The 25,636-nt window shown below is 43.3% G+C and overlaps 2 protein-coding genes across 2 annotated transcripts; both read right to left on the reverse strand.

Annotated features, from left to right (window-relative positions):
* Positions 1-319: 319 nt before the first annotated feature.
* LOC118429613 lies at positions 320-25,229 on the reverse strand. Its single transcript, XM_035840154.1, has 3 exons — positions 24,578-25,229; positions 3,412-3,507; positions 320-2,922 (listed from the first exon to the last, which is right to left on the reverse strand). The coding sequence occupies exons 1-3, from the start codon at positions 24,838-24,840 to the stop codon at positions 996-998; spliced, it is 2,286 nt and encodes a 761-aa protein (XP_035696047.1). The 5' UTR covers positions 24,841-25,229; the 3' UTR covers positions 320-995.
* LOC118429614 (tripartite motif-containing protein 2-like) lies at positions 18,582-20,942 on the reverse strand. Its single transcript, XM_035840155.1, has 2 exons — positions 20,698-20,942; positions 18,582-20,440 (listed from the first exon to the last, which is right to left on the reverse strand). Exons 1-2 carry the CDS (start codon positions 20,739-20,741, stop codon positions 19,048-19,050), a joined length of 1,437 nt encoding a protein of 478 aa, XP_035696048.1. The 5' UTR covers positions 20,742-20,942; the 3' UTR covers positions 18,582-19,047.
* Positions 25,230-25,636: the final 407 nt, after the last annotated feature.

A 25,636-nucleotide genomic window follows, 5' to 3' on the forward strand; every position in this document is an offset into this window, starting at 1 on the left:
TGTCTGCCTTTTGATCACGGTCGTGAGTTGCAATTTGGGAGTCTGCTACTTTGATCGAGAGATATCATATAGTAGGACTTGATGTATCTATGCTAGTCCATTTCAGGGCAAAATGAAAGGTAGACGAACAAAAGCCTGTGTTTGGTGAAAGCTACTCGCCTTTTTGCAAAAAGCAGTCCAGGGCATGATGCGGGGGAGTCCCTTTCGTCATATGGAAGTCGCGGATTTAGACAGAAAAGGTCATCACCATGGTCGCCTTGACGTAAGACCACGGGAAATTTGAAACCATCGTATGCCAGTAAAATAAAAACAAGCAGTGTTCATTTATTTTCTTTATTCTCCTCTTTACCAAGACAGTATCCTTTAGTAGCATGTTTTTGCTGTTTATGTAAGATATTTGTTAGGGAAAGAATACGTTAAACAAGTTGCTATAGTTCAGTAATTCATACACTTCGAAGTAGAATGTAGTTAGCATTTCCTACAATTTTGCTGTATCTACTTTACAGCATCCAGTTAGTGTTATCCTATATATCTACCTTATGAACTTACATAATGCTAGACATTAAACTGACTGTATTCTAGTAAAGTTGCCTGACTACTAATGTAATGTAATGTACTATACTGTTATAAATTTCACATTCTTTAAAGTATCCAGTTAGTGTACCTTACACTCTCGTCCTTGATTGTATAAGGCATCCGGATAAAGTATAGCGTACATTCTCGTTGGAATATGTACATAAAGAGCCATAGATCCATGATGTCCCATCTGGACCATAAACATCATACCTTATCATGATCAGGAGACATCAACCTATCATTCTATGATACTGGACTAATTATATACAGGGTGGGCTACGATTCTCATTTTCTGGGCCTCAATCTCCTTTAGGACTGATAATACAAAGGATCAAAGGGATATGCCATGCAAGAACTCGTGATTTGGTATAGAGACGCTGGAAAGTGTCTGAGTGGTTTCCTGTCTTGTTTCTTATAGCTTAGTCCTGTACGTGTTTGTTCGAGAGAACGTGCCCGTCTCCGACGTGGTTGTACCTGTAGACGAGAACACGATGGTTTCCGCCGTCCACAACGACCAACTTCGTCCCGTCTGGTGTCAGAGCAATCTCCTGTGGTGACATGAGACCTTCTTGCTTGGAAATAAGTGTGTCCAAATGATGCCCATCACTTGCGAATATCTCCAGTGTGTTTTTCCTCTCGTCTGCAACGATGACATTTCCGTCCATGTCGGCACACACGCCAGTAGGATACCGGAGAATGTCCTTACCGATGGTAACTTTTACGTGTCCTTCCTTGTTCAGAACTTTGACCGTCCTGTCGCCAATGTCAGAAACGTAGATGTTGGACAGACCGTCTGTGTTGATGTTCCGCGGCACAGAGAAAGGTGTCTTAAGTGTGTTGGTCTTTGTGTACTTGATTGTTTTAGATACTGGATCCCCTCCTCTGGCGTATATGGCAACTGTGTTATTTACTCCTTCAGACAAAATCAATGTATGACCTTTGTCCAACGCAGCTACACCTCTGCATCCTGCGATATACAGTTTTGGCAAAACCTTCCCCGAGCATAAGGGTAACTTAAGCACTTCTCCCATACCAGGACACGTGACGATTACGTCTCCGGTCGGATTCAAAGAGCGAAAAGTAACAGCGATTGGAGGGCTGATCACACGTTTTCTTGTTGATATCTCTTCCTCCCATTTTGTTGATATCTCTCCCTCCCATTTTGTAGATATCTCTCCCTCCCATTTTGTAGATATCTCTCCCTCCCATTTTCCATTAATGTCGAAAAGCTGAACTCGATGATTCCATGAGTCAGCTACAAGGATTCCGCCTTTTGGGCAGATCGCCAGACCTTTTGGGGCGAAGAAGTGACCTTTTCTTGATCCAGGCTTTCCGAATGAGTGGAGGAAATCTGCCGTAGGGAACTGCTTCGGTGTTTCTAGACCAATAGCTGCGTTTCTGGTGATGTCGTCAACGGGCAAGGAAGAGCTCGCACCACAATCCGAGATGTCCATGGCCTCTGAACTTGCCACACTTTCCGAGTCGGGATTTTTTTTGGAGACACTTTGTGTGGGGCTTGGTGAGAGGCCACTCTCGTCGACTTGCTTGACAAACCAGCGACGTTCTTCGTCGTTCTCCGTCTTTGCATGTCTACCACTCGACTGTGCGGGAGGAGTGGGTTGGGAGAAAGACTCGCGTTGCCCATGAACACTGGGTGCGGAGTGGCGAGGCCCTTGTGTGGGAGAGTTGTTATCACCAGGGAAGGAAATGGGTGATAAGGGGGAGCGGGAAGTGGGAGTGTAACGGACGGAAGGGGAATACGTAGTGAAGGGGAGAACGGGAATGGGGAACGCGTACCGGATTGGGGATGATGACGAGGGGAGGCTCTTCATAGACGGAAACGGTGATCGTGAAGAGCTAGTTGGCGAGGTAAAGCCATTTAAACTAGACAGAGTTTGAGATGGTGGTAAAGAATGATTCAAGAGGTGCTTCATATGAAAGCGTGGGTGCGAACCCCCTGTTCTCTGGTCTACCCTTGAGTATGGATGGTTCCTTACTCCTCTCCAGATGTTAGTGGTCTGCACACACCCTGTATCTGCCCCATGCCTGCCTGACAGCTCATATTCTGTAATGCTAGTGGCAACACTCGAGATGCTTGGTGCTGGGCTGGCGGCTCTTTCACCCACACCCAACTGATCCCTACACCACCCAAACTCCGATTCAATTTTCGCAATGAACATCGCCTTCAAGGCGTTTTTTCTGAGTTCAATGTCCAGCAGGACATTTCCCCTGCTGCCTACGTCATTTGCGGATGCCTTGAAGTTCTTCAGCACCTTCCTGTTGTCCCGCACGAAGGCCGTGACTTCCCGTCTGATGGCAGCAGCATCAGCAACTATCGATGACACGCTACATAACAAATAGAAATAAACAATTTTGTTTGTGATTATCGAAGAACTTTATTGCGCGACATCCGTACATGGCACAATGTATGGCAACAACAACAACAGTACAAAACTATTACACAATGGAGGTAAAAAAGCTGTGAAAACAACACTGTTTTGGACTCTATACATTAAACAAAATATAGGCGCTTATACAATGACATTACTGCAATCATGTTTCAGATTCATGATTATATATAATAAAATGCAGGCAAAATACAACAGCTATTGAAACTTAAATTCATGCCTATTCAATTACTGGCAGAAATTTTATCATGCATGCATATCTCTATTACACACGGTTGCAATATGGAACTATCCCCTACAGCAATTTAGGTACTTACGCTAACTGGGTAAAACTGATAGGAAGCAAATAAAGATAAAGAGAAAATAAATATAGTTTGGCCTCATTGTTTCACCAGCTAGATTGTTTACGGCCTCGTGACCGACTGACCTGTGACCCCTGTGACCTTCCTTGTTACACTTCCGGCACAGCAGCTGCACACAGTCGTCACAGTGGAGTTTGATCTTCTCATTATGGTCAGTGCACCTGCAAAAATTCAATTGATCGATAGAATGTGTTTTTATAAGGAAAAGGTTGGACAGAGGTACAGATGTAAGGACTTCCGCAATAAGTATCTGTGCAATTGGTATCAAGGGTATCTTGTAATCAATGCTCGATCTTTGCTTGTTTGATCCTTCGTTTCTTCATGATAATATCAAATCAGTTTTCACGCTCCTTTTCATTGAGATCATTAAGGAAGAGGTTATAAGGGTCAGACAAAATATAACAACGTATACAAAATACATAATCTAAAGTCTATACACATATCATCATACATAATGAAACTACAAAACACATAATAGATTGAAAGCTGATATAGGATTTATGTCCGTTTGTTTTGGTCATTCAGATTACTTCAAGAAGTCAGATCACACTCACTGTCTGGCTTATAAACGCCATCTGTCGACACCTCCTTGACATGACAACAGATCGCGATTTTCTTTTCCAACAAGCGCATTCGATCGAAAAAGTACAATCCTTTTTTTTAGGGCGAGTTTCTACTGAACATATGCAAGTCAGCCTTGAACATGTAACCGCTGCTTTAAAGTACAAAGTATTAAAAGTCCCACGTACCTGTGCAGTATGTCCGCCAGTTCTGGGTTTGTTTGTTTTAGGGCGTGTCTAAAATGGCCGAACGCCTCCTGCCCCTTGGTCCCCACCAGATCAATCAGAGCCCTGGCCCGGTCCTGTGGAGTCCTGCCGCTCCTCACTACCTCACATTCTTCAGTGGTCAGTTGGTTCGTCTGGAGAAGTTTGTCCAGAAACGGCTCAACAAACCGGATGTTTTTCACCAGCTCCTCTCGGTTCGTAGTGAGCAGGGTCGACTCGGCCGCCATTTTCGTCCACTTCTTTGGAATCTTATACACGGGATCGCGGGATCTTTGACTGTTAGCCGAAAGACGAAAGAGAGGCTTAGGAAACTTATGCCGGCTCTAAACAGGTGAAAACATGGCAATGGAACAAAAGAAAATTATGTTATCCGTGATAACGTCTCGCCTCAGACAGGAAGCAGAACACAGGGCACGAGGCGGGGGAATCCCCTTCGTCATGCAGAAGTCCCGGAGGGTCAGCGATGAAAGGTCATGGGCACGGTCGCTTTCGTACCGCGGGCAAATTTAAAACATAGTATACCTGGCGATTTTAGTGTCAGACCTCCAATGCCGGCACTTTATCTGGTCAGTAAAAGATGCTAACCCTGCTGCAGTACCGACGGGTGTTGCTGAGAGACGCTGTCGTTATTTACTGCTTCTTGTAAGTTTTAGTCGCCGACGTTTCTGTCCCCCACGATGATTTTATAAACAATTGCAAATGCGTGGAAATAATGATTTGTTCTTCGAAATTCGAAAAAAAAAGTTTTGTGAGTTGGAAACCTAAGGTTATTTCCTTCAAACCGATCTTGACACGCCTTTACAATTCTGGAATGATTGGTGTTAATAATTATTGGACGGAATCTTTTCTCTTGATATGCCTCTTTGATGTGATAAATGCTGTTTAAGTCCACAGTACACGTTAGCCTCTAGCGCTAGCTACAAACGGGACGAATCTTACAATTACTACGAGCCTTTCAACGAACCAAACAGACAATTGTTCCTTATTCATTGTTCTTTTTTTACCGATAGAGTATCCAATGTGTAGCATGTTTTTGATCTGTTCACGTAAGATATTTATAAGAGAAAGAATACTACAAACGAGTTGGTATAGTGCATTAGTTTTTCATACGTATGTCTCTAGTACTCTCCACACACGTCAACGTAACAAGTATTTAGCATTTCCTACAGTTTCAGTGCTGTATCTCCTTTACAACATTCAGTTATATATAATTATTATGTACCTTATGAAGTACATAATGTGTAGAAAATCAAAGTGACTGTACCCTAGTAATAAACGTAAAGTGTATCCTAAGGCAACATACTATATCTTCTAGATTTTCCAGTTAGTGTACCCTACAATTTCGTCCTATATGCTAGAAGGCATCCGAATAAGGTATGGTCTCCATTCTCGGTCATTCTCGCCCATTAATCATGGGATTTGCTGCATTTAGCCCACATGGTAGGAACATGCAAATAAAGATCATCACTATAAAGGGCCCTAGAACCATGGAACATAGAACATCATACCTAAAAATGAATGGGAGACATCAAGCTATCATATTATGATACTGGGCTAATGTACAGGGTAGTCTATTCAAAGAATCAAAAGTGAATGTCTTGCAAGGGCACACTGAGACGCTAGAAAGATTAGTGTCTGAATGCTTTGCTGTCGTGCTTTTTCAGTCTCGTATGTCCTTGTTTGTGAGAACTCCTTGGTCTTCAGCTTGGTTGTACCTGTAGACGAGAACACGATGGTTTCCGCCATCCACAACGACCAACTTCGTCCCGTCTGGTGTCAGAGCAATCTCCTGTGGTCTCTTCAGACCTTCTTGCTCGGGAATGAGGGTGCCCAAATGATGTCCGTCACATGCAAAGATATCCACTATGTTTCTTACCATGTCTGCAACGATGACATTGCCCTCTTTGTCGGCACACACGCCATTAGGGTACCGGAGAATGCCCTTACCGATGGTGACTTTCAGGTATCCTTCCGTGTCCAGAACTTTGACCGTGCTGTCACCGATGTCAGAAACATAAATGTTGGACAGACCGTCGATGTTGATGTTCCGCGGCTCATAGAAAGGTGTCTTAAGTGTGTTCTTCATGTACTTGATTTCTGTAGATACTGGATCCCTTATTCTATCGTATATGGCAACTGTTTTATTTAGTCCTTCAGACAAAATCAATGTATGGCCTTTGTCCAATTCCAAAGCAGCTACACCTCTGCATCCTTTGATAGACCGTTTTTGTAAAACCTTCCCCGAGTTTAGCGATAACTTAAGCACTTCTGCTTTACCAGGACACGTGACGATTACGTCTCCGGTCCGATTCAAAGGGCAAAAAGCAACAGAGGTTGGAAAGGTGATCCCATGTTCTGTGGTTGATATCTCTCTCCCCCATTTTCCATTAATGTCGAAAATCTGAACTCGATAATTCCCTGAGTCAGCTACAATGACTCTTCCTTTGGGACAGATTGTCATACCTACCGGGGCGATGAACTAGCCTGCCTTTGTTCCATATTCACCAAATGAGTGTAGAAAATGTACTGTAGGAAACCTTTTCAGGGCTCTTAGGCCAATCACAGTGCCTCTTGTCTTGTCAGCAAAAGGCAAGGAGACATCTTCCAACAGATCCAAGCTATCGACACCTTCGAGGTGTACGGCCTGCACATCGTCACAGAGAGTCGTCTCGTCTTCTGACACGCACGTTTCCACGTCATCATAGTTTCGCTCTTCGTTCTGTTTGGCAGCTGAGAAAAATGACTGAGGCTTTGTTGGTGGCACACCAGAATCAGAGATGTCGTTTACCTCTGATCCCGCCACGCTTCCCGAGTCGGCAATACTGGAGACACTTTGTGCAGCGCTCAGTGTGACGGAGCCGTCACCTAGTTGCTTGAGGAACCAGCGCAGTTCTTCGTCCACCTTACCACAAAACCTCTCCTTGAGAGCCTCCGCCCTTGCGTTAACTTCCCTTCGCATGTTTTCGTCATCAGAAGTGTTTGCGATTCTGTTGTCCTCAGTGAGAATCTTCCGGTTCTCCCTCTTAAAGGCCGTGAACTCGCGGCGGATGGCGTCTCCTTCTGCTACCAGAGACGTGCATCTAAATAATGGTTCAAGTATTGATTGATACATGTAATCACGCATTGATAAACAAAACTTGATACAAGATATCTATCAACTTGGATATTACTATCAAGTACAGTTACAACAAGAATTAATTTCACCGACCCTGCGAAACCCCTAGGTGGCCAAAACTTACACACCTTACCATGCTTTTACACAGCTACCTACCACTTAAAAATCATCACCCAAACAAGTCCCAAACAAAAAATAGCAAAACCGGAAGTTCCGCTGCAGTACCATAACACGCCGCCAGAGCGCCCTGCTGTGAAGCAATTCCTACCATTCCTTTGTCATGTCTAATCCTACCCACATACCAAATATCAAAACAATCCATCCACGCGTTCCCCAGTTATCAGGCTGACAAACGACCTCCTGACATAAAAACAGCACTGACTACAAACCTTCGTTTCACGAAGGAATTATCATCATTACAATCGTCGCGCAATAAAGTTCTTATCTTCTGTACAATGGGAACTTTACCTGTGGTCGTTGTGGTCTTCAGAGCGACAAGGACGGCACAGCAAAGTCCCACATTCCTCACAGTACAGCTTCAAGCGCAGGTTGTGTTTTGCACACCTGATAGGGCAACAGGTCAATCTCTGTTAAACATTTACATCATGCTTATACAAACAACTCTTTTCTTACTGCGCCATCGCCCTCCTGATGGCTGTTACATATTTGTTACACTATGAATTATTAGGATAAACTTAATCAAAATATCTAAAGTTTTATTTCAAATTTCTAAACAATTTTCTAAACTTTGCATGACGTCTAATGGTCTCTATATTGCCATGGTTCATGCTGGCCTTTTTTTGTCAAAGTTGAAATGGATCTACTCACTCATGGCAGGGTATCGTCGCACTCTTTGAGGATCTACAACAAAGAATAATTTCGAGTAAATTCAAAAGCTTGTACTAGTTGAACACTCATCATCAAAAAGCGGTACCTGTGCAAAACTTCCTCCAGTTCGGGGTTGACCTTCTTCAGGTGTTCCCGAAAATGGCGGAAAGCCCCTCGGCCCTTCGCCGCCACCACATCCAGGAGAGCTCTGGTCCGGTCCTGTGGAGTCTCCTTTGCCTCAACAGTGTCATACTCCTCCTCAACTATCTCCCCGCATTGAAGCAGCCTGTCTAGGAACGGTTTGACGAATCGGATCTTCCCCACAAGCTCCGTCCTGTTGGACTTCAGTAGTTCTAGTTCAGACGCCATCTTGCAAAGTGGACGATTAGACTGGTCCCGTACAGCAAATATCACGGTTCCGTCAGGGAAACCCCCTTCGTTATCAGCTGGGATGCCATTGGCCAGTTTTATGTGTTTTTCTCGATAAAATGCACCCCGAAGTTGAGCACAGTGAGGTCATCGCCGTGTCAACGTGGTGTGACGTGACGTCAGTGCGTGCCGTTTGTTCCGAGCAGTGCTGGTCAACTGTACCATTTATCAAGAGGGGCTTCAAACTGTTTGTTTATTACAAATCCCCTTCATTGAAAAAAGTAAGAATCACCAATCGCCCCCAATACACCAATACGTATACACAGATGTGCAAATTGAGTGTATTAGAGTTATAAGGAAACAAACTTTGATGCTAGCGCTGAGCTAAAACTTTCCTAAGATCACCCTTTATCACCTTTGAATAGTCAGGTACTTATTGGAGACCTAAATGCAAAAAGGAACAATTAAAAAAAAACGTTCTTCGAATTCACTTCAACATTAAAACTGAACTTACCAGTTCTTAAAATAGACAGATTCGCAAAAAACAACCAAGGTAGCAAGATCAACAAGAAAATATTGCACTCAAAGAGAAACAGTACCATCCTTTATTTGATTTTATTTGACAATGCTATAAACCATTAGGTTGATCTTACTGACTAAAATTCTTGAAAACAATATTCAGCTTGTATGCCTGATGTATATAACAAGCACGTAAAGTAAGTGTATCCTAGTAAAGTAAGTGGACCCCATACCAATGTAATATACGCTACTGTTCTAAATTCTACATACTGTAAAGTTCCCAGTTAGAGTACCCTACCTTTCCGTCCTGTATGCTATTAGGCATCCGGATAAAATATAGCCTACATTCTCGTCTTATACATACAATACACCCACAGGAGGCACAGAACATTACACCTAATTGGAAGACATTAAGCTACCATCTTAAGATACTGGGCTAATTATGTACAGGGTTGAGCTACGATTCTCATTTTCTAGGCCTCTTCTGAGAATCTCCTCCTGGGCTAATACTACAAATAATCAAAAGGGAATGCCTTACAAGGGCGCATTCGTGATTTGGTATACCTATGCTCCCGCTCAAAATTTGGTTGTGTGAGTGCTTTTCTGTCTTTCTTGTTAGTCCCGAATGTCCTTCTTTTCAGGTTGGTTGTACCTGTAGACGAGAACGCGATGGTTTCCGCTGTTCACAACGACCAACTTCGTCCCGTCCGGTGTCAGAGCAATCTCCTGTGGCTCCTTTAGACCTTCTTGCTCGGGGATGAGGGTGTCCAAATGATGTCCGTCACTTGCAAATATCTCCAATGTGTTCTTCTCGGCGTCTGCAACAATGACTTTTCCCTCTTTGTCGACACACACTCCTGTTGGCGACCGGAGAATGTCTTTACCGATGATGGCTTTCAGGTGTCCTTCCGTGTCCAGAACTTTGACCGTCCTATCGCCGATGTCAGAGATGTAGATATTGCACAAAACGTCGGTGTTAACGTTCCGCGGCTTAAGGAAATGCCCGTTAAGTGTGTTGGTCTTCATGTACTTGTTTGTTTTAGATACTGGATGCCTTCCTCTAGCATATATGGCAACTGTGTTATATACTCCTTCAGACAAAATCAATGTATGGCCTTTGTCCAAAGCAGCTACACCTCTGCATCCTTTGATAGACACCTTTGAAACCTTCCCTGAGTGTAACGATAACGTAACCACTTCTCCTGGACCACCATAACCAGGACACGTGGCGATGACGTCTCCATTTCGATACAGAGAGCGAAAAGCAACAGCGACTGGGTAGGCGGTCCCACGTGCTCTTGTTATAATCTCTCTCTCCCATTTTCCGTTAATGTCGAAAAGCTGAACTCGATGATTCCCTGAGTCAGCCACAATGATTCTTCCTTTGGGGCAGATTGTCAGACCTTTAGGGAACCAGAACTGGCCTTCCTCTCTTCCAGATCCTCCGAATGAGTGGAGAAAGTCTACCGTAGGAACGTGATTCGCTTCTTGTGAGCCAATCACTGCGCCTCCTGTGTTATTATCAAAAGGCAAGTCTTCCAACAGATCCAAGCTCTCGTCTACGTCGAGATGAACGGTCTGTAAATCATCACACAGAGTTGTCGGGTCTTCTGACACGCACGCCTCCTTTTCATCGTCGTTCAGCTCTTTGAATTCCTTGGCAACTGAGGAAAATGTGTGAGGGGTGGTTGATTCGTCGCCACAAGCCGAGATGTTGTTTGCCTCTGATCCTACCACGCTTCCCGAGTCGGCAATACTGGAGACACTTTGTGCAGGGCTCAGTGTGACGTGACCGTCGCCGAGTTCCTTGAGGAACCAGCGACGTTCTTCGTCTACCTTTTCACAAAGATTTGCCTTAAGACTCTCCGCTCTCTCGTTTGCTTCCCTTCGCATTTTTTCGACATCATAACCACTGGCCTCTTTATTCCGTTCAATGAGAATCTTCCGGTTCTCTCTCTTGAAGGCCGTGAACTCGCGGCGTATGGCGTATCCTTCTGCTACCAGAGACGTGCATCTACATAACAGATCATACATGTTATCAGGCTTTGATAAACAAATCTTAAAACAAGATATCTATCAACTTGGATATTACTATCAAGTACATTTATCCATCCAGTCATCCATCTGCAAAATCATAAAGGCGCGCACATACATGCACACGCACACAACGTTTGATGTCTGGACCGCACACTTATTTCCTCAATTCTAATGCACATGCTTTGGCCTCTCCTTATTTCTATTTCAACTAAAAGGCAAACTAAAATGGGAATCTTTACCTGTGATCCTTGTGGTCTTCCGAGTGACAAGAACGGCACAACAACGTCTCGCATTCTTCACAGTATAGCTTCAGGCGCAGGTTGTGTTTTGCGCACCTGAAGGGAGGGAAAGGTCAATCTTAGGTAAACATTTACGTCATGCTTATATAAACTCTTCTAACTGCGCTAACGCCCTCTTGATGGTTGTTACATGTTTGTTACACTATGAAGACTTAAGATAAATATACTTTATCATAATATTGAAAGTTTTCGTAAGATATTTTACACTTGGCATGATGTTATATGCTAATAGTTATGTACTTATCAAGGTACAGCGCTTACGTTATATGATTAGCGAAATATGAGAACCATTATCCATTCTGACTTTTTAGGCAAGTTTTTCACCAGTTTTGACCAGGTTTATTCAGAACTTATGTGTAAGCTTTCGGGATCTCCTACTGGACATCCTAAATTGTTCTGAAAAGAGCTATCCGTAGCTGTATTAGATAATTACATTGAAATCAATACTAAGGTACCAATTTATATAAAAGTTAAAATTGGCTTAGAATATTTGTAAACTAGAGTGATATTTGAAAAGCACTTAGGTATGTCGTGCAACAGAGCTTCTATATTTTTTTTTCTTTGAAATTTATTATGGTATACACTAAAGCATAAGCTCTTGAACAACACGACGCAAGGGCCAAAAAATAACAAAGGCTTTAAGACAACTTTATGAGTCCAGCCATTTACGGGAAAGGTGAATTTTTGTAGCGAGGGGTGTTCAGCTTGTGCGGCTGTGTTGTTACTAGTTAAGAAATGTCCTAACGCAGAGGAGGTAACCAGTTCCAGAACTCAGAGTTGAACAGAGACGTGGCTAATAATCAATATCTGACCAATCTTAGGTAAACATTTACGTCATGCTTATACAAACAATTCTTTCCTTACTGCGCCATCGCCCACCTGATGTCTGCTACATATTTGTTACTCTATGAAGACTTAAGAGAACCTTCGTGATAATACGTTGAAAGCTGGCGTAGAATACCTTAAACTTTGCATAATATCTTATGCCAATAGGTCTGTAATTTCAACGATTCAGTGCCTACGATATATGATCAGTCAAACAAGTCATGTTGGCTTTTTACAAGTTCGAGTTGGTAAAAATTACAATGAAATAGAAAGTTGGACTAAAACGGGTTTGTACTAGCTGAAACCTGATATCAAAGCACCTTACCTGTGCAAGACCTCCCCTAGTTCTGGGTTGACTTTCTTCAGATGTTCTCGAAAATGGATGAAAGACCCTCGTCCCTTCACCTGCACTACATCCAGGAGAGCTCTGGTCCGGTCCTGGGGAGTCTCCTTTGCCACAACAGTGTCGTACTCCTCCTCAACTATCTCCCCGCACTGAAGCAGTCTGTCTAGGAACGGTTTGACGAACCGAATCTTCCCCACAAGCTCCGTCCTGTTAGACTTCAGCAGTTCTAGTTCAGACGCCATCTTGCCGATTTGGTCCCGTACAGCAAATATCACGATTCCGTCAGGGAAACCCCCTTCGTTATCAGCTGGGACGCCATTGGCCGGTTTTATGTGATTTTCTCGATAAGATAGTCCCCCAAGATGAGGTTAGTAAGGTCATCACCATGTCAAAGTGACGTCAGTACGTGCCGTTTGTTCTGTGTAGTGCTGGTCAACTGTGTTATGTATTATTGAGATAAGCCTCAAACTTTTTATCATAAATACCAACTGTGTTATGTATTATTGAGATAAGCTTAAAACTTTTTATTATAAATACCCTTAATGACTGGTAATCACTAATTTCACCCTTTATTCCCGTTTGAATAATGAGTTACTTACGGGGACCTACATACGAAAGGGAACATTAACAAAAAAGCTTTCTTCGAACTCATTTCACCATTAAAACTGAACTTAACAGTTTTTAAAGTAGACAAATTCATGAAAATAACCAAAATAGCTATAGCAATAACAAAATATCAGACTCATGGAGAGACAGTTCCATCCTTTATTTCATTTGCTCATTCTAATTCAGACGCCATATTGCCAAGTGGACGATTAGACTGGTCCCGTACAGCAAATATCACGGTTCCGTCAGGGAAACCCCCTTCGTTATCAACTGTGACGCCATTGGCCAGTTCTATGTGTTTTGCTTGATAAAATACACCCCCAAGATGAGGTCAGCAAGGTCATCACCATGCCAACGTGACGACAATACGTGCCGTTTGTTCTGTGTAGTGCTGATCAAGTGTTATATGTATTATCAAGATAAGCTTCAAACTGTTTGTCATAAATATCTTTAATCAAAATAACTGATAATAACCCCCACTACTCCAATACGATACAGATGCATACAACAAAAGGACGCAAGTGCGCAAATTGAGCATATCGTTGTTATAAGGAAACACACTTTGATGCTGAGCCAAAACATCTCTAAGATCAACCTTTATTATCTTTAGATAGTCAGGTACTCGTGGGGGACCTACATATCAAAGGGAACAATTAAAAAAAAACCTTTCATCGAACTCACTTCGTCTTTAAAACTTAACAGTTTTTAAAGTAGACAACCGTGAAAACAACCGAAGTAGCAATAGTAACAGCAACATATTGGACTCAATGAGAGACAGTTCCATCCTTTAATTGATTTGCTTTGACAATACTATTAACCATCAAATTGATATTAAAAGTTTACTCACTTACATACGTGAAAATAGTATTAGCCACTACAGCTGATATTGTTATTTTCCTAATTGAGTGTCGAACTAATAGCAGATAGTGCCCCGTTTATATTGAAGTTTTTAACTGTTACTGTTGCTCTGTTTATGTAAGACATTTGAAAACCAATACTATAAACATGTAGATATACTGTATTAGAGTTTTTCAGTCATTGTAAAGTATCTAGTTAGCATTTCCTACACTTTTGCTGTTTGGATTATGCAGCTTTCAGTGTTATCCTTTATGTCTACATAAGAATGAACTACATAAATGAATTAAGTATGAACTACATAAAAAGCACGTAAAGTAACTGTATCCTAGTAAAGTACAATGTAAGTGGACCCAAATACTAACGTAATATACGCTATTGTTCTAAATTTTACATACTGTCAAGATTCCAGTTGGTGTACTTTACACCTTCGTACTATATGCTAAAAGGCATCCGGATAAAGTATAGCTCGTTCGTTTGAATACATACATAAAGACTCATGATCCATGATGTCCCATCTGGACCATAGAACATTATATCCTAACATGATCAGGAGACATCGACCTATCAGTCTATGATACTGGACTAATATATACAGGGTGGGCTACGATTCGAATTCTCATTTTCTGGGCCTTTAATCTCCTTTAGGACTAATGATAGAGGATCAAATAGGTTTGTATGCCTTGTAATTACAAGGGCGCATTCGTAATTTGGTATAGAGACGCTGGAAAGTGTCTGAGTGGTTTCCTGTCTTGTTTCTTAGTCCTGTGCGTGTTTGTTCGAGAGAATGTGCCCGTCTCCAATATGGTTGTACCTGTAGACGAGAACACGATGGTTTCCGCCGTCCACAACGACCAACTTCGTCCCGTCTGGTGTCAGAGCGATCTCCTGTGGTGACATGAGACCTTCTTGCTTGGAAAGAAGCGTGTCCAAATGATGTCCGTCACTTGCAAATATATCCAACGTGTCTCTGACCATGTCTGCAACGATGACATTGCCCTGTTTGTCGACACACACTCCTGTAGGATACCGGAGAATGTCCTTGCCAATGGTGGCTTTCAGGTGTCCTTCCTTATCCAGAACTTTGACCGTACTGTCGCCGATGTCAGAAACATAAATGTTGGAAAGATAGTCGGTGTTAATGTTCCGCGGCTTGAAGAAATGTGTCTCAAGTGTGTTGGTTTTCATGTACCTCATTGTTTTAGAGACTGGATCCTTTTCTCTAGCATATAAAGTAACTTTGTTATTCATTTCTTCAGACAAAATCAGTGTATGACCTTTGTCCAAAGTAGCTACACCTCTGCATCCTTTAGTAGACAGTTTTTCTAAAACCTTCCCTAAGCATAGCGATAACACAACCACTTCTCCTGTACCAGTATAACCAGTAGCGATGGCATCCCCATGGTAGGGATTCAAAGAGCGAAAGGCAACAGCGCTTGCTGAGGCAAAGGCACTGTATCCTGCAGATATCTTACTCTCCCATTTTCCGGTAATGTCGAAAAGCTGAACCCTTCCTGAGTCAGCTACAATGACTGTTTCTTTGGGACAGATTGTCAGACCTTGTGGGAATACGAAATGGCCGTTCTCTGAGCCGAATTTTCCGAATGAGTGCAGGAAGTCTACTGTAGGAAACTGCTTCGGTACTCGTAGGCCAAGCACTGAGTTTCTTGTGTTGTCATCAAATGGCAAGAAGACGTCCAATAGATTCAAGCTCTCATTAACGTCGATTTGAGCGGTCTTCAAGTCGTCACACAGAGTCGTCTCTTCTTCTGTCACGTACGTTTCCTCGTCTTCATCATGATTCAGCCCTTTGATTTCCTTAGCAGCTGAAGAAAATGAGAGAGGGGTGGTGGATGGGTCACCACAATCTGAGATGCCGTTTGCCTCAGATCCCGCTACGCTTCCCGAGTCGGCAATACTGGAGACACTTTGTGCAGGGCTCAGTGTAACGCAAACGTCACCGAGTTGTTTGAGAAACCAGCGACGTTCTTCGTCTTCCTTAGCACAGAACCTCTCCTTTAGAGCCTCCGCTCTCTCGTTTGCTTCCCTCATTATGTTCGCGACATCATAGTCGTTGTCTTCTTTGTTGCGCTCAATGAGGATTTTCCGGTTTTCTCTCTTGAAGGCCGTGAACTCGCGGCGGATGGCGTCTCCTTCCACTACCAGGGACGTGCATCTACATAATGGTGCATTGCAAAGTATTGATTAATACATCTCATCAGGTTATGGACAAATCTTGTAATTATAAGATATCTGATGACTTGGATAATACAATCAGACACATCCATCTATCAGTACAGACGGTCAGCCATACGCACACACGTACGTACGTAGGCACACGCGCGCGCATGCGAACATACACACACACAGAGGAAGAGAGAATTAACTAGAATCTACAATTATGGGAACCTTACCTGTGATCCTTATGGTCCTCCAAGCGACAAACACGGCACAGCATCGTCCCGCATTCTTCACAGTACAGCTTTAAGCGCAGGTTGTGCTTTGCACACCTGTAAGGGCAACAGGTCAACCTTATATAAACATTGACGTCATGCTTGTACAAACAACTCTTTACTTACTGCGCCATCGCTCTTCTTATGGCTGTTAAATGTTTGTTATACTACTTTGGTAACTTCAGATAAACTATTATTTGCGGTTTTCGTAGGATAATCTTCACATGGCACAATATTATATACTAATAGTTCTGTACCTGTGATGATACAACGCATACAACCAATATCTATCCTGGCTTTTTTTACTAGGCCGAGTTTTTCAAAGTTACAATGGAATAGACAGTTGGACTAAAACGGGTTTGTACTGACTGAAGACTCATCTTAACACAGTACCTGTGCAAAACTTCCTCCAGTTCAGGGTTGACTCTCTTCAGGTGTTCTCGAAAATGGCGGAAAGCCCCCCGCCCCTTCGCCGCCACCACATCCAGGAGAACTCTGGCCCGGTCCTGTGGAGTCTCCTTTGCCTCAACAGTGTCGTACTCCTCCTCAACTATCTCCCCGTACTGAAGCAGCCTGTCTAGGAACGGTTTGACGAATCGGATCTTCCCCACAAGCTCCTCTCTGTTGGACTTCAGTAGTTGTAGTTCAGACGCCATCTTGCCAAGTGACTGGTTTTCCCAGGTACTGTAAATATCACCGTGACGTCAGGGGAATCCCCGCCATGGCCAGGTGTAGCGCTATTGACTGGCATTTTCTTTGTTTGACGGGGCTATTTTCCCGCCATTGTATGAAGAACTGGTTTAGAAAGTGTCCACTACGCTTCTATCCATAATCAAAACAGTGTCAGGGTTATGGTAGATTAAAGCTACAAAGGCCCTATTTGTGAAGGTCAGTTGTGACTGCAGTAGACCAATAATTCAAGGTTTACGATTTGATCACAACCCAAACGAAATGTAATGACTGCTTCCACAGAGCGTTGTTTGCAACTGGCGTTGTGTAATTTAGAACTGCTTGTTTCTCTTTTTATCTCTCTTGAAGCTGTAATGCGACTGCCATGCCCTTCCCCTGTCTGCCCCTGTCAGCACAACAATATTCAATAACTTGGTGCTCTTTGCATATTGTGTTGTGTTGTGTTGAATAGCTACCATAAACACATGCAGCACATTTGAAACTGTAATCAGTCATTCTTCTGTTCAATGCGAATGAACTTTTTAACATTGTACCAAAGATCTCTATGTCATTTTGTACATAGCTGAGTACCTTGTAAGCCAAATATGCAAAATCAAATAACTTCATCCTGGTCAAAGTTGACCATGATCAACGTCAAAAGTTTACGAAGTAACATTTCTCCCCCTGGTGATATCGGAGCATGATATCTATGATGATATTGTGCTCAATAGTAGACTTTCTAGACCATCATTATAGCCGTAGTTAATTGTTTGTCATTGTTATATATTTCACAGTAGAGATTGAAATCCATGAAAATCCTAGGAGCAATTGGAATTCCAATTGAAGTATACAGCACATTAAGTGTTTAAAAAAAAATGAATTCCAATCTCTCCTATAGGAGAATTCTGAATTCCCCTAGCCCTGGATTTGATTCCAATCTCAACTGTAAAATATATAACAATGACAATTAAGTACGACCATCATTAACTTCTATTTCTTCCGGATTCCTATCTCTATATATGTGATATATGGAACGTTTATACATAATTAGTTAGTCACAAACATGTGTACAAGCATTTCAAACGAAGGGTAAAATTTTAATCACACAAAAACGATTCCAGGGCAGCCACGTTTCTAAGTTATAAAACATACCAATCAATTCAAATCATTAACACATATTTACTATCACAAGCCCAACAAAGCATCAAATGTCAATAAACTACAGATTACAGCATATACAACTTTCATTCATCTTAATATTGGTTCATGGCATAGTTAGCCTCGAAATGCAAGCAAGCTGCAAGCTAGCTTCACACCCTTGTGTTCTTAGTACACAGTACCATACATGATATTCCTGTTCATCTATACACTGCAAAACATCTGCTTTAGTTGACCATAAATCAATGCCTAAAGCATACCTGTATCAGCATAAAGTTACTGTCTTAGATCTGGAAAGTTAAAGACAACAACAATCATATATATATATATATATATATATACAGAGCTCTGAGAGAGAGAGAAGGATCAAGATTTGAAGACAAAAATTTAGCATCTATAGGGACTTAACATTTGTTTCTTCTCTTTAATGCACCCACAGCGGCTTGTCGATCTGGGGCATGCTTGAACGTCACAGGGTTGTAGATATCGTAGAAATCTGGGATTTCCTGGGGGGTTGTCAGAGGACAAAACTTTTTCTTCAGATGATCTTCATTCTGATGCTACACTATCGTTCTAGATCCTGTTGAGTTTCCAGTTCCTGTACCCTATATTGTACACTGTTTTATATATACAGAGCGCTACCATCATCTGCAAAGATGGAAGGATGCCTACCAGCTTTATATGGTATATTAAGCACCCGGATAGAACATAGCCTACATACTCGTTCTATATACCACAAAGAATCAAAAGGGTTTGCCTTACAAGAGCGAACTCTGAGTGGTTTGGTATGGAGCCGTGGGAAATATTAGTGTCTTCAGTGATTTGCTGGCTTGTTATTTAGTCCCGTATGTTCTTGTTTGTGAGAACACCCTTGTTTCCAGCATGGTTGTACTTGTAGACGAGAACACAATGGTTTCCGCCGTCCACAACGACCAACTTCGTCCCGTCTGGTGTCAGAGCAATCTCCTGTGGTGACTTCAGACCTTCTTGCTTGGCAACAAGGGTGTCCAAATGATGCCCGTCACTTGCAAATATCTCCAGTGTGTTTTTCCAGTGATCTGCAACGATAACATTTCCCTCTTTGTCGACACACACTCCTTTTGGGCACCGGAGAATGTCCTTACCGATGGTAACTTTCAGGCGTCCTTCGTTATCCAGAACTTTGACCGTCCCGTCGCCAATGTCAGAAACGTAGATGTTGGACAGACCGTCTGTGTTGATGTTCCGCGGCGCAGAGAGAGGTGACTTAATTGTGTTGGTTTTCATGTATTTAATTGTTTTAGAAACTGGATCCCTTCCTCTAGCATATATGGCAACTGTGTTATTTACTCTTTCAGAAAAAATCAATGTATGACCTTTGTCCAACGCAGCTACACCTTTGCATCCTGCGATATACAGTTCTGTCGAAACCTTCCTCGAGCATAAGCAGGGTAACTTAAGCACTTCTCCCATACCAGGACACGTGACAAATATGTCTGCTTTCGAATTCAACGAGCGACATGCAACAGCGCTTGGAAAGGTGACGCCACCGTTTCGTGTTGATATCTCTCCCTCCCATTTTCCATTAATGTCGAAAAGCTGAACCCGATGACTCAATGAGTCAGCTACAATGACTGTTCCTTTGGGACAGATGGTCAGACCTTCGGGGCCCCAGAACTGGCCATATTTTCCGAAAGAGTGGAGGAAGTCTACTGTAGGAAACTTCTTCGGTGCCTGTAGGCCAATCACTGCGCCTCTTGTGTTGTCATCAATGGGCAAGTCTTCCAACAGATCCAAGTTCTCGTCTACGCCGAAATGGACGGTCTTCAAATCGTCACACAGAGTCGTCTCGTCTTCTGTCACGCACGTCTCCTCGTCATCATTATTCAGCTCTTTGTTTTCCTTGACAGCTGAGGAAAATTTGAGAGGGGTTGTAGATGGGTCACCACTATCTGAGATCACTGATCCCGCCACGCTTCCCGAGTCGGCAATACTGGAGACACTTTGTGCAGGGCTTAGTGTGACGCCACCGTCGCCAAGTTGCTTGAGAAACCAGCGACATTCGTCGTCTACCTTTGCAATAAGCCTCTCCTTGAGAGCCTCCGCTCTGTCGTTTGCTTCCCTTCGCATGTTTTCGACATCATAGCAGTTGTTGTCTTTGTTCCGCTCAATGAGGACCTTCCGGTTCTCTCTCTTAAAGGCTGTGAATTCACGACGGAGGGCGTCTGCTTCTGCCACCAGAGACGTGCATCTACATAATGCATATGGTACATTGAAACATATTGATTAATTCCTCTTATCAGGCTGTTATGGACAAATCTCATAACAAGGTATCTTAATACCATTAGACACATTCATCTATCAGTACACCCAGCCAGCCATACGCCGTACACACACACACGCTCACGCACTCAAAGACAGATAGAGAGAGAGAGAGAGAAATGTATACCAACTAGAAGGAAACTTTACCTGTGATCCGTGAAGGAAAACTACAATGGGAACTTTTACCTGTGATCCTTGTGGTCTTCCAAGCGACAAACACGGCATAACATCGTCCCACATTCCTCACAGTACAGCTTCAAGCGCAGGTTGTGCTTTGCACACCTGAACGGGCAACAGGCCAACTTTAAGTAAACATTGACGTCATTGTATCTTATACAAACAATTCATTACTTACTGCGCCATCGCTCTCCTAGTGACTGCTATATGTTTGTTATACTACTATGATGACATATATAGTAACATTGATAGTCTTCGTAGGGTAGTCTTCACATGGTACAATGCTATATGCTAGTAGTCCTGTACTCGTTATCATACAAAGCACGCATTATATTACTAGCGAAACTTGATAACCATCAGCCATCCTGCCTTTTTTTGCTAGGTCCAGTTTTCAAACGTTAGACTAAAGTTGTACTAAAATGGGTTTGTACTGGCTAAACACTCATGAAAACACCACACCTGTGCAAGACTTCCTCCAATTCAGGGTTGACCTTCTTCAGGTGTTCCCGAAAATGGCGGAAAGCCCCCCGGCCCTTCGCCGCTACTAGATCCAGGAGAGCTCTGGCCTGATCATGAGGAGTCTTCTCAGCCACAGTATTATAATACTCCTCCTCCACTATCTCCCCGTACTGTAGCAGCCTGTCTAGGAACGGTTTGACGAACCGGATCTTCGCCACAAGCTCCGTCCTGTTAGACTTCAGTTTTTCTAGTTCAGACGCCATCTTGCCAAGTACCAGGTTCGGCCAGGTACAGCAAATATCACCTTGACGATAGGGGAATCCCCGCTATCGCCAGGTGAAACGCTATTGGCCAGCATTTCCTTTGTTCGACTAAACCAATCTTTCGTGTTTTATTTTTTCTTTACCGCAATCACAATTTGTTTAGTTGGTAGGCACCTCACCTCTATTGAATATTATGTCACTGTCATAGTAGATTGATATTGTTTAAGTCTTAACATTTTTCTGCCGGTTTGTTATGCCTGCCAAAGGTCAAGGTTCAGTTGACCACAAGCAATAACAATGACGTAACACAATAGAGGTTGTGTTTTCTTCGCTTAGTGCTGCTATACAAAAGGAAGTTTTCTTCAACTTTCAAACAAGTAAACCCTTAGACTCGCATAATATATATTTATTCAATGTTTAAGCTGCATTTGTTTGTACAAAATTCAGAATCACAATATTTACACAGGGCATTTTTAATTCAGTTACAATCACTTATATCTAGAGCAATCAGAAATCAATATACAGAGGTTCACCGCTAAATAACGACAGCCAATGTTGTATTCAGTTACAATGACGTCAGCTAATTGTATGGCGTATGTACCTGCACTATACTGTAAATGCATTTAAGTTCACATGGATTTAATTTCGCGGTATCGAGAAAAAGGACTACGACGGAAGGATTACGACAGTAGTTCTCCTCCAATCCGGACATAGGATAATTAGCAGGTGTGTGGTCGTGTGCATATATATGAGGTGTCTGACTGCCCCAGCGCTGACACGTCTTGCCTTTTCGCGGTGGTTTTAAGCTGAATGTGAGAAAAAGTCTGGAAAAAAAACCTGTGTTGGGTTGAGGTCTTGCTGGACGGTGTAAAAATGGTTTGTTGAATACTTGTTTGACAAGTATCTTTAGTAAATACCGTTTGTATACTTGTTTCAGCCCTCTACTATCCAAGCAGAGTTTCAGACTCAGCTGACATGAAGAAAACAGTGCCAGGCAAAACACCTAAAATACATTAAATCAACAAAAAAAAAAACACAGCCGGAAACGAACCACGGTTTGCAGAGTATCAGTCAGTCATAATCGCAAGCTATTCCCTGCGCGTTTTGCTCAGCAAAGTATATCCTTAGGTGGGGGAGGGGTTTGTTGTTTAGAACGGACCTCCGCCACACCATGCACAGTACACGTAAACACACAGAAACATCAATGGTACCCAAACAAAATGACCAAAGAATCCTCTCTTTACAAAGCTGTTATCGACAATCTCCGTTGTTTTTTTCAATTTGAAATGCATATGCTCTCAAGTTCGCAGGAAGTTTTATTTTACAGGGTTCAATTTTCAAAATTTAGCGGGGATGCATGCCTCCGGTTGCGCCTAGAAGCTAACAAAACTTCCCGGTTACGGTCCCGGCGGATGCTATCCCGCATACGGGCCTCTAAGGAGGGGTGGGGGCGCAGGTAGGAAATGGATGAGGCTGGGGGAAAAGTGACTGGTGAGCTTAAATATCGTGATAAGGATGGGAATGGGGGTGGCGGTGATCTACCTGTGAGAAGGGGTGTAGGTGGGGATGAGGATAGGTAAGGAGGCCAGCCGGGAACGAGGTGTGATGAGGAAGTGGGTTGGAAAGAAGACTCGCGCTGCGCATGGACTCTGGGTGCGGAGTTGTGAGGTACTTGCGTGGGAGAGTTGCCATCAGAAAAGGAAATGGATGATAAGGGGGAGCGGGGTATGGGGGTGTCAGTACGGGCGGAGGGGGAGTAGTTAGTAAAGGGGAGACCGGGACTGGTGGGAGAGGAGGACAGGTTGGGGGATGGGGATGATGACGTGGGGAGGGGGTCCTGGGATGGAGACTGAGATGGGGAGAGGCTGGTTGGTGGGGTAAAGCCAACACTTGGAGGGGGAGGTAGGTACATAAAAATCATCTCTCTCAAGGAACCTGACATTCTACTAATGCGCGCGAGGTGCTGTACCCATACGAGAGATCGTGGGTGCGAGCCCCTCTCATTGTGGTCTACCCGTGAGTAGGGGTGGTTCCTTAGTACTGCCCTCCTGATTTTGGCTGTCGGCGAACACTGGGACTCTGTATCTGACCTATTCCTGCCTGACAGCTCACTTTCTGTAGTGGCTACACTCGAGATGCTTGCCGCTGGGCTGCCTACACTTTCTAGAACACCGAGCTGATCCTTACACCATTCAAACTCCGATTCAACTTTTGCAATAAAGATGGCTTTGAGTTCGTTTTTTCTCCTCTCAATGTCCATCAGCACGTTTTGCCTGCTTTCCACGTCACTGGCGGATGCCTTGAAGTTCTTCAGCGACTTCCTGTTGTCTCTGACAAAAGCCGTGACCTCCCGTCTGATAGCAGAAGCATCAGCGACTATTGATGACACGCTACATGACAAATGACAAGAACCATATTTTGTAAGAATGTGGGGATATTGTATCTGTAAAAATTACATTCTTGTTGTAGGTTTGTAACGTTCCCAGGTAACACCAGGCATTACATGATGACGTTTCTGCAATCAATGCAAATTATTGCGGATCTGTATGTATGTATGTATTGATCTGTATACATAGAGAGAGAGAGAGGAGAGAGAGAAAGAGAGAGGTGGAGAGAGAGAGAGCTTAACGGCTTTATATCTACTGAACCTTAAATTCGCAACTATTATAACCTATAGTTTGGCCACTTTGTTAATGGCACCGTACCTCATATGAGGATGAACTGAACTGAACTGAACTTGGCCTCATGATTGCACCAGCTAGATTGTTTACGGCCTTGTAACCGACTGACCTATGACCTCTGTGGCCCTCCTTGTTGCACGTCCGGCACAGCAGCTGCACACAGTCGTCACAGTGGAGCTTGATCTTCTCATTATGCTCGGTGCACCTGGAAAATAAAGGACTATTGCTTTATATTGAACTTTCATCCAAGCAGGATCTGATTACAGAACCGCCCAATTTAGTCATATGCATAGCCCTCCTATAATCTCAAGATAGTGACCTTCTTGCCCTGTGAAGGTTTTGTTTCCACAGGTACCTATAACGTCAGACATATATCATTAAAGAAAGGTCATAATATTCCCCACCAATCTCTGCTAGTAAATAGCAATCCGTACTGAAACTCATATGCAACCACGTGATTGGTGTCGCATTAAATATTCCACCTACCTGTGCAGTATGTCCGCCAACTCGGGATTTGTCTCCTTCAAGGCGTGCCGGAAATGTCCGAACGCGTCCTGCCCCTTGGTCCCCACTAGGTCAATCAGAGCCCTGGCCCGGTCCTGGGGAGTCTTGCCGCTCCTCACCACCTCACTCTCTTCCCCAGTCAGCTGGTTCGTCTGGAGAAGCTTGTCCAGAAACGGCTCTACAAACCGGATGTTTTTCACCAGCTCCTCTCGGTTTGCAATAAGCAGGGTCGACTCAGCCGCCATTTTCGTACGCTGTCTACACGTGCCTCTCGATCAACAGTCGTGGAGTCTTCTGCTTTGATCGAGACAGATGGTAGGACTTGATGTCTCTATGCTGGCCCTCGTCGGGTCAAAATGAAAGACAGACCAACAAAAAGGGTGTGTTTGGTGAAAATTCCTCGCCTGTTGCAGCTAGCAGACCTGGGCATGTGGCGGGGGAATCCCCTTCGTCATGCGGAAGTCCAGGATTCAAAGACGAAAGGTCATCAGCATGGTCGCTTTGACGGTAAAACCGCGGGAAAATTTGAAACCATCGTATATCACTCGACAGTAGGATAAACCTTCAATGTGGGGACAAAACCTGGTCAATATAGACTATATAGAGAGAAAGGGGTATTCAAACGGTGTGAACTTGGCGCAAAGATGTCCCATTTTCTATGCTTATCCCTGCTGCAGTACCGACTGGTGCTGCTGAAAGGCGCTGTTGTCATTCACGGCGCATTAGCCAGCTTTTTTGCCAGAGTATACAGTATGGTTATTTCCTTCACACCAATATTGATATCTTAGGGATCATTCGTGACTCGTAAAGATTGGAACGAATACTGAGATCGTCTTTTATGTGGTGAATGATGTTTCACACCACAAGTCATGCTCTAGCGCTAGCTACAAACGTGGCAAGTTTGTAAGACGAGTTTTGCGAGGAAATAACAACTACCAATTGTTAATTCTATTTCGAATACATATACAGGTAAGAAATGCCTTTAAAAGCTAGACTTAGAAACATCACAGCTTTGTCACTCTGCTCTCTTGCTCTTGAGTA

Source organism: Branchiostoma floridae, chromosome 13, assembly GCF_000003815.2.
Source record: "Branchiostoma floridae strain S238N-H82 chromosome 13, Bfl_VNyyK, whole genome shotgun sequence".
NCBI classification, from domain to species: domain Eukaryota; kingdom Metazoa; phylum Chordata; class Leptocardii; order Amphioxiformes; family Branchiostomatidae; genus Branchiostoma; species Branchiostoma floridae.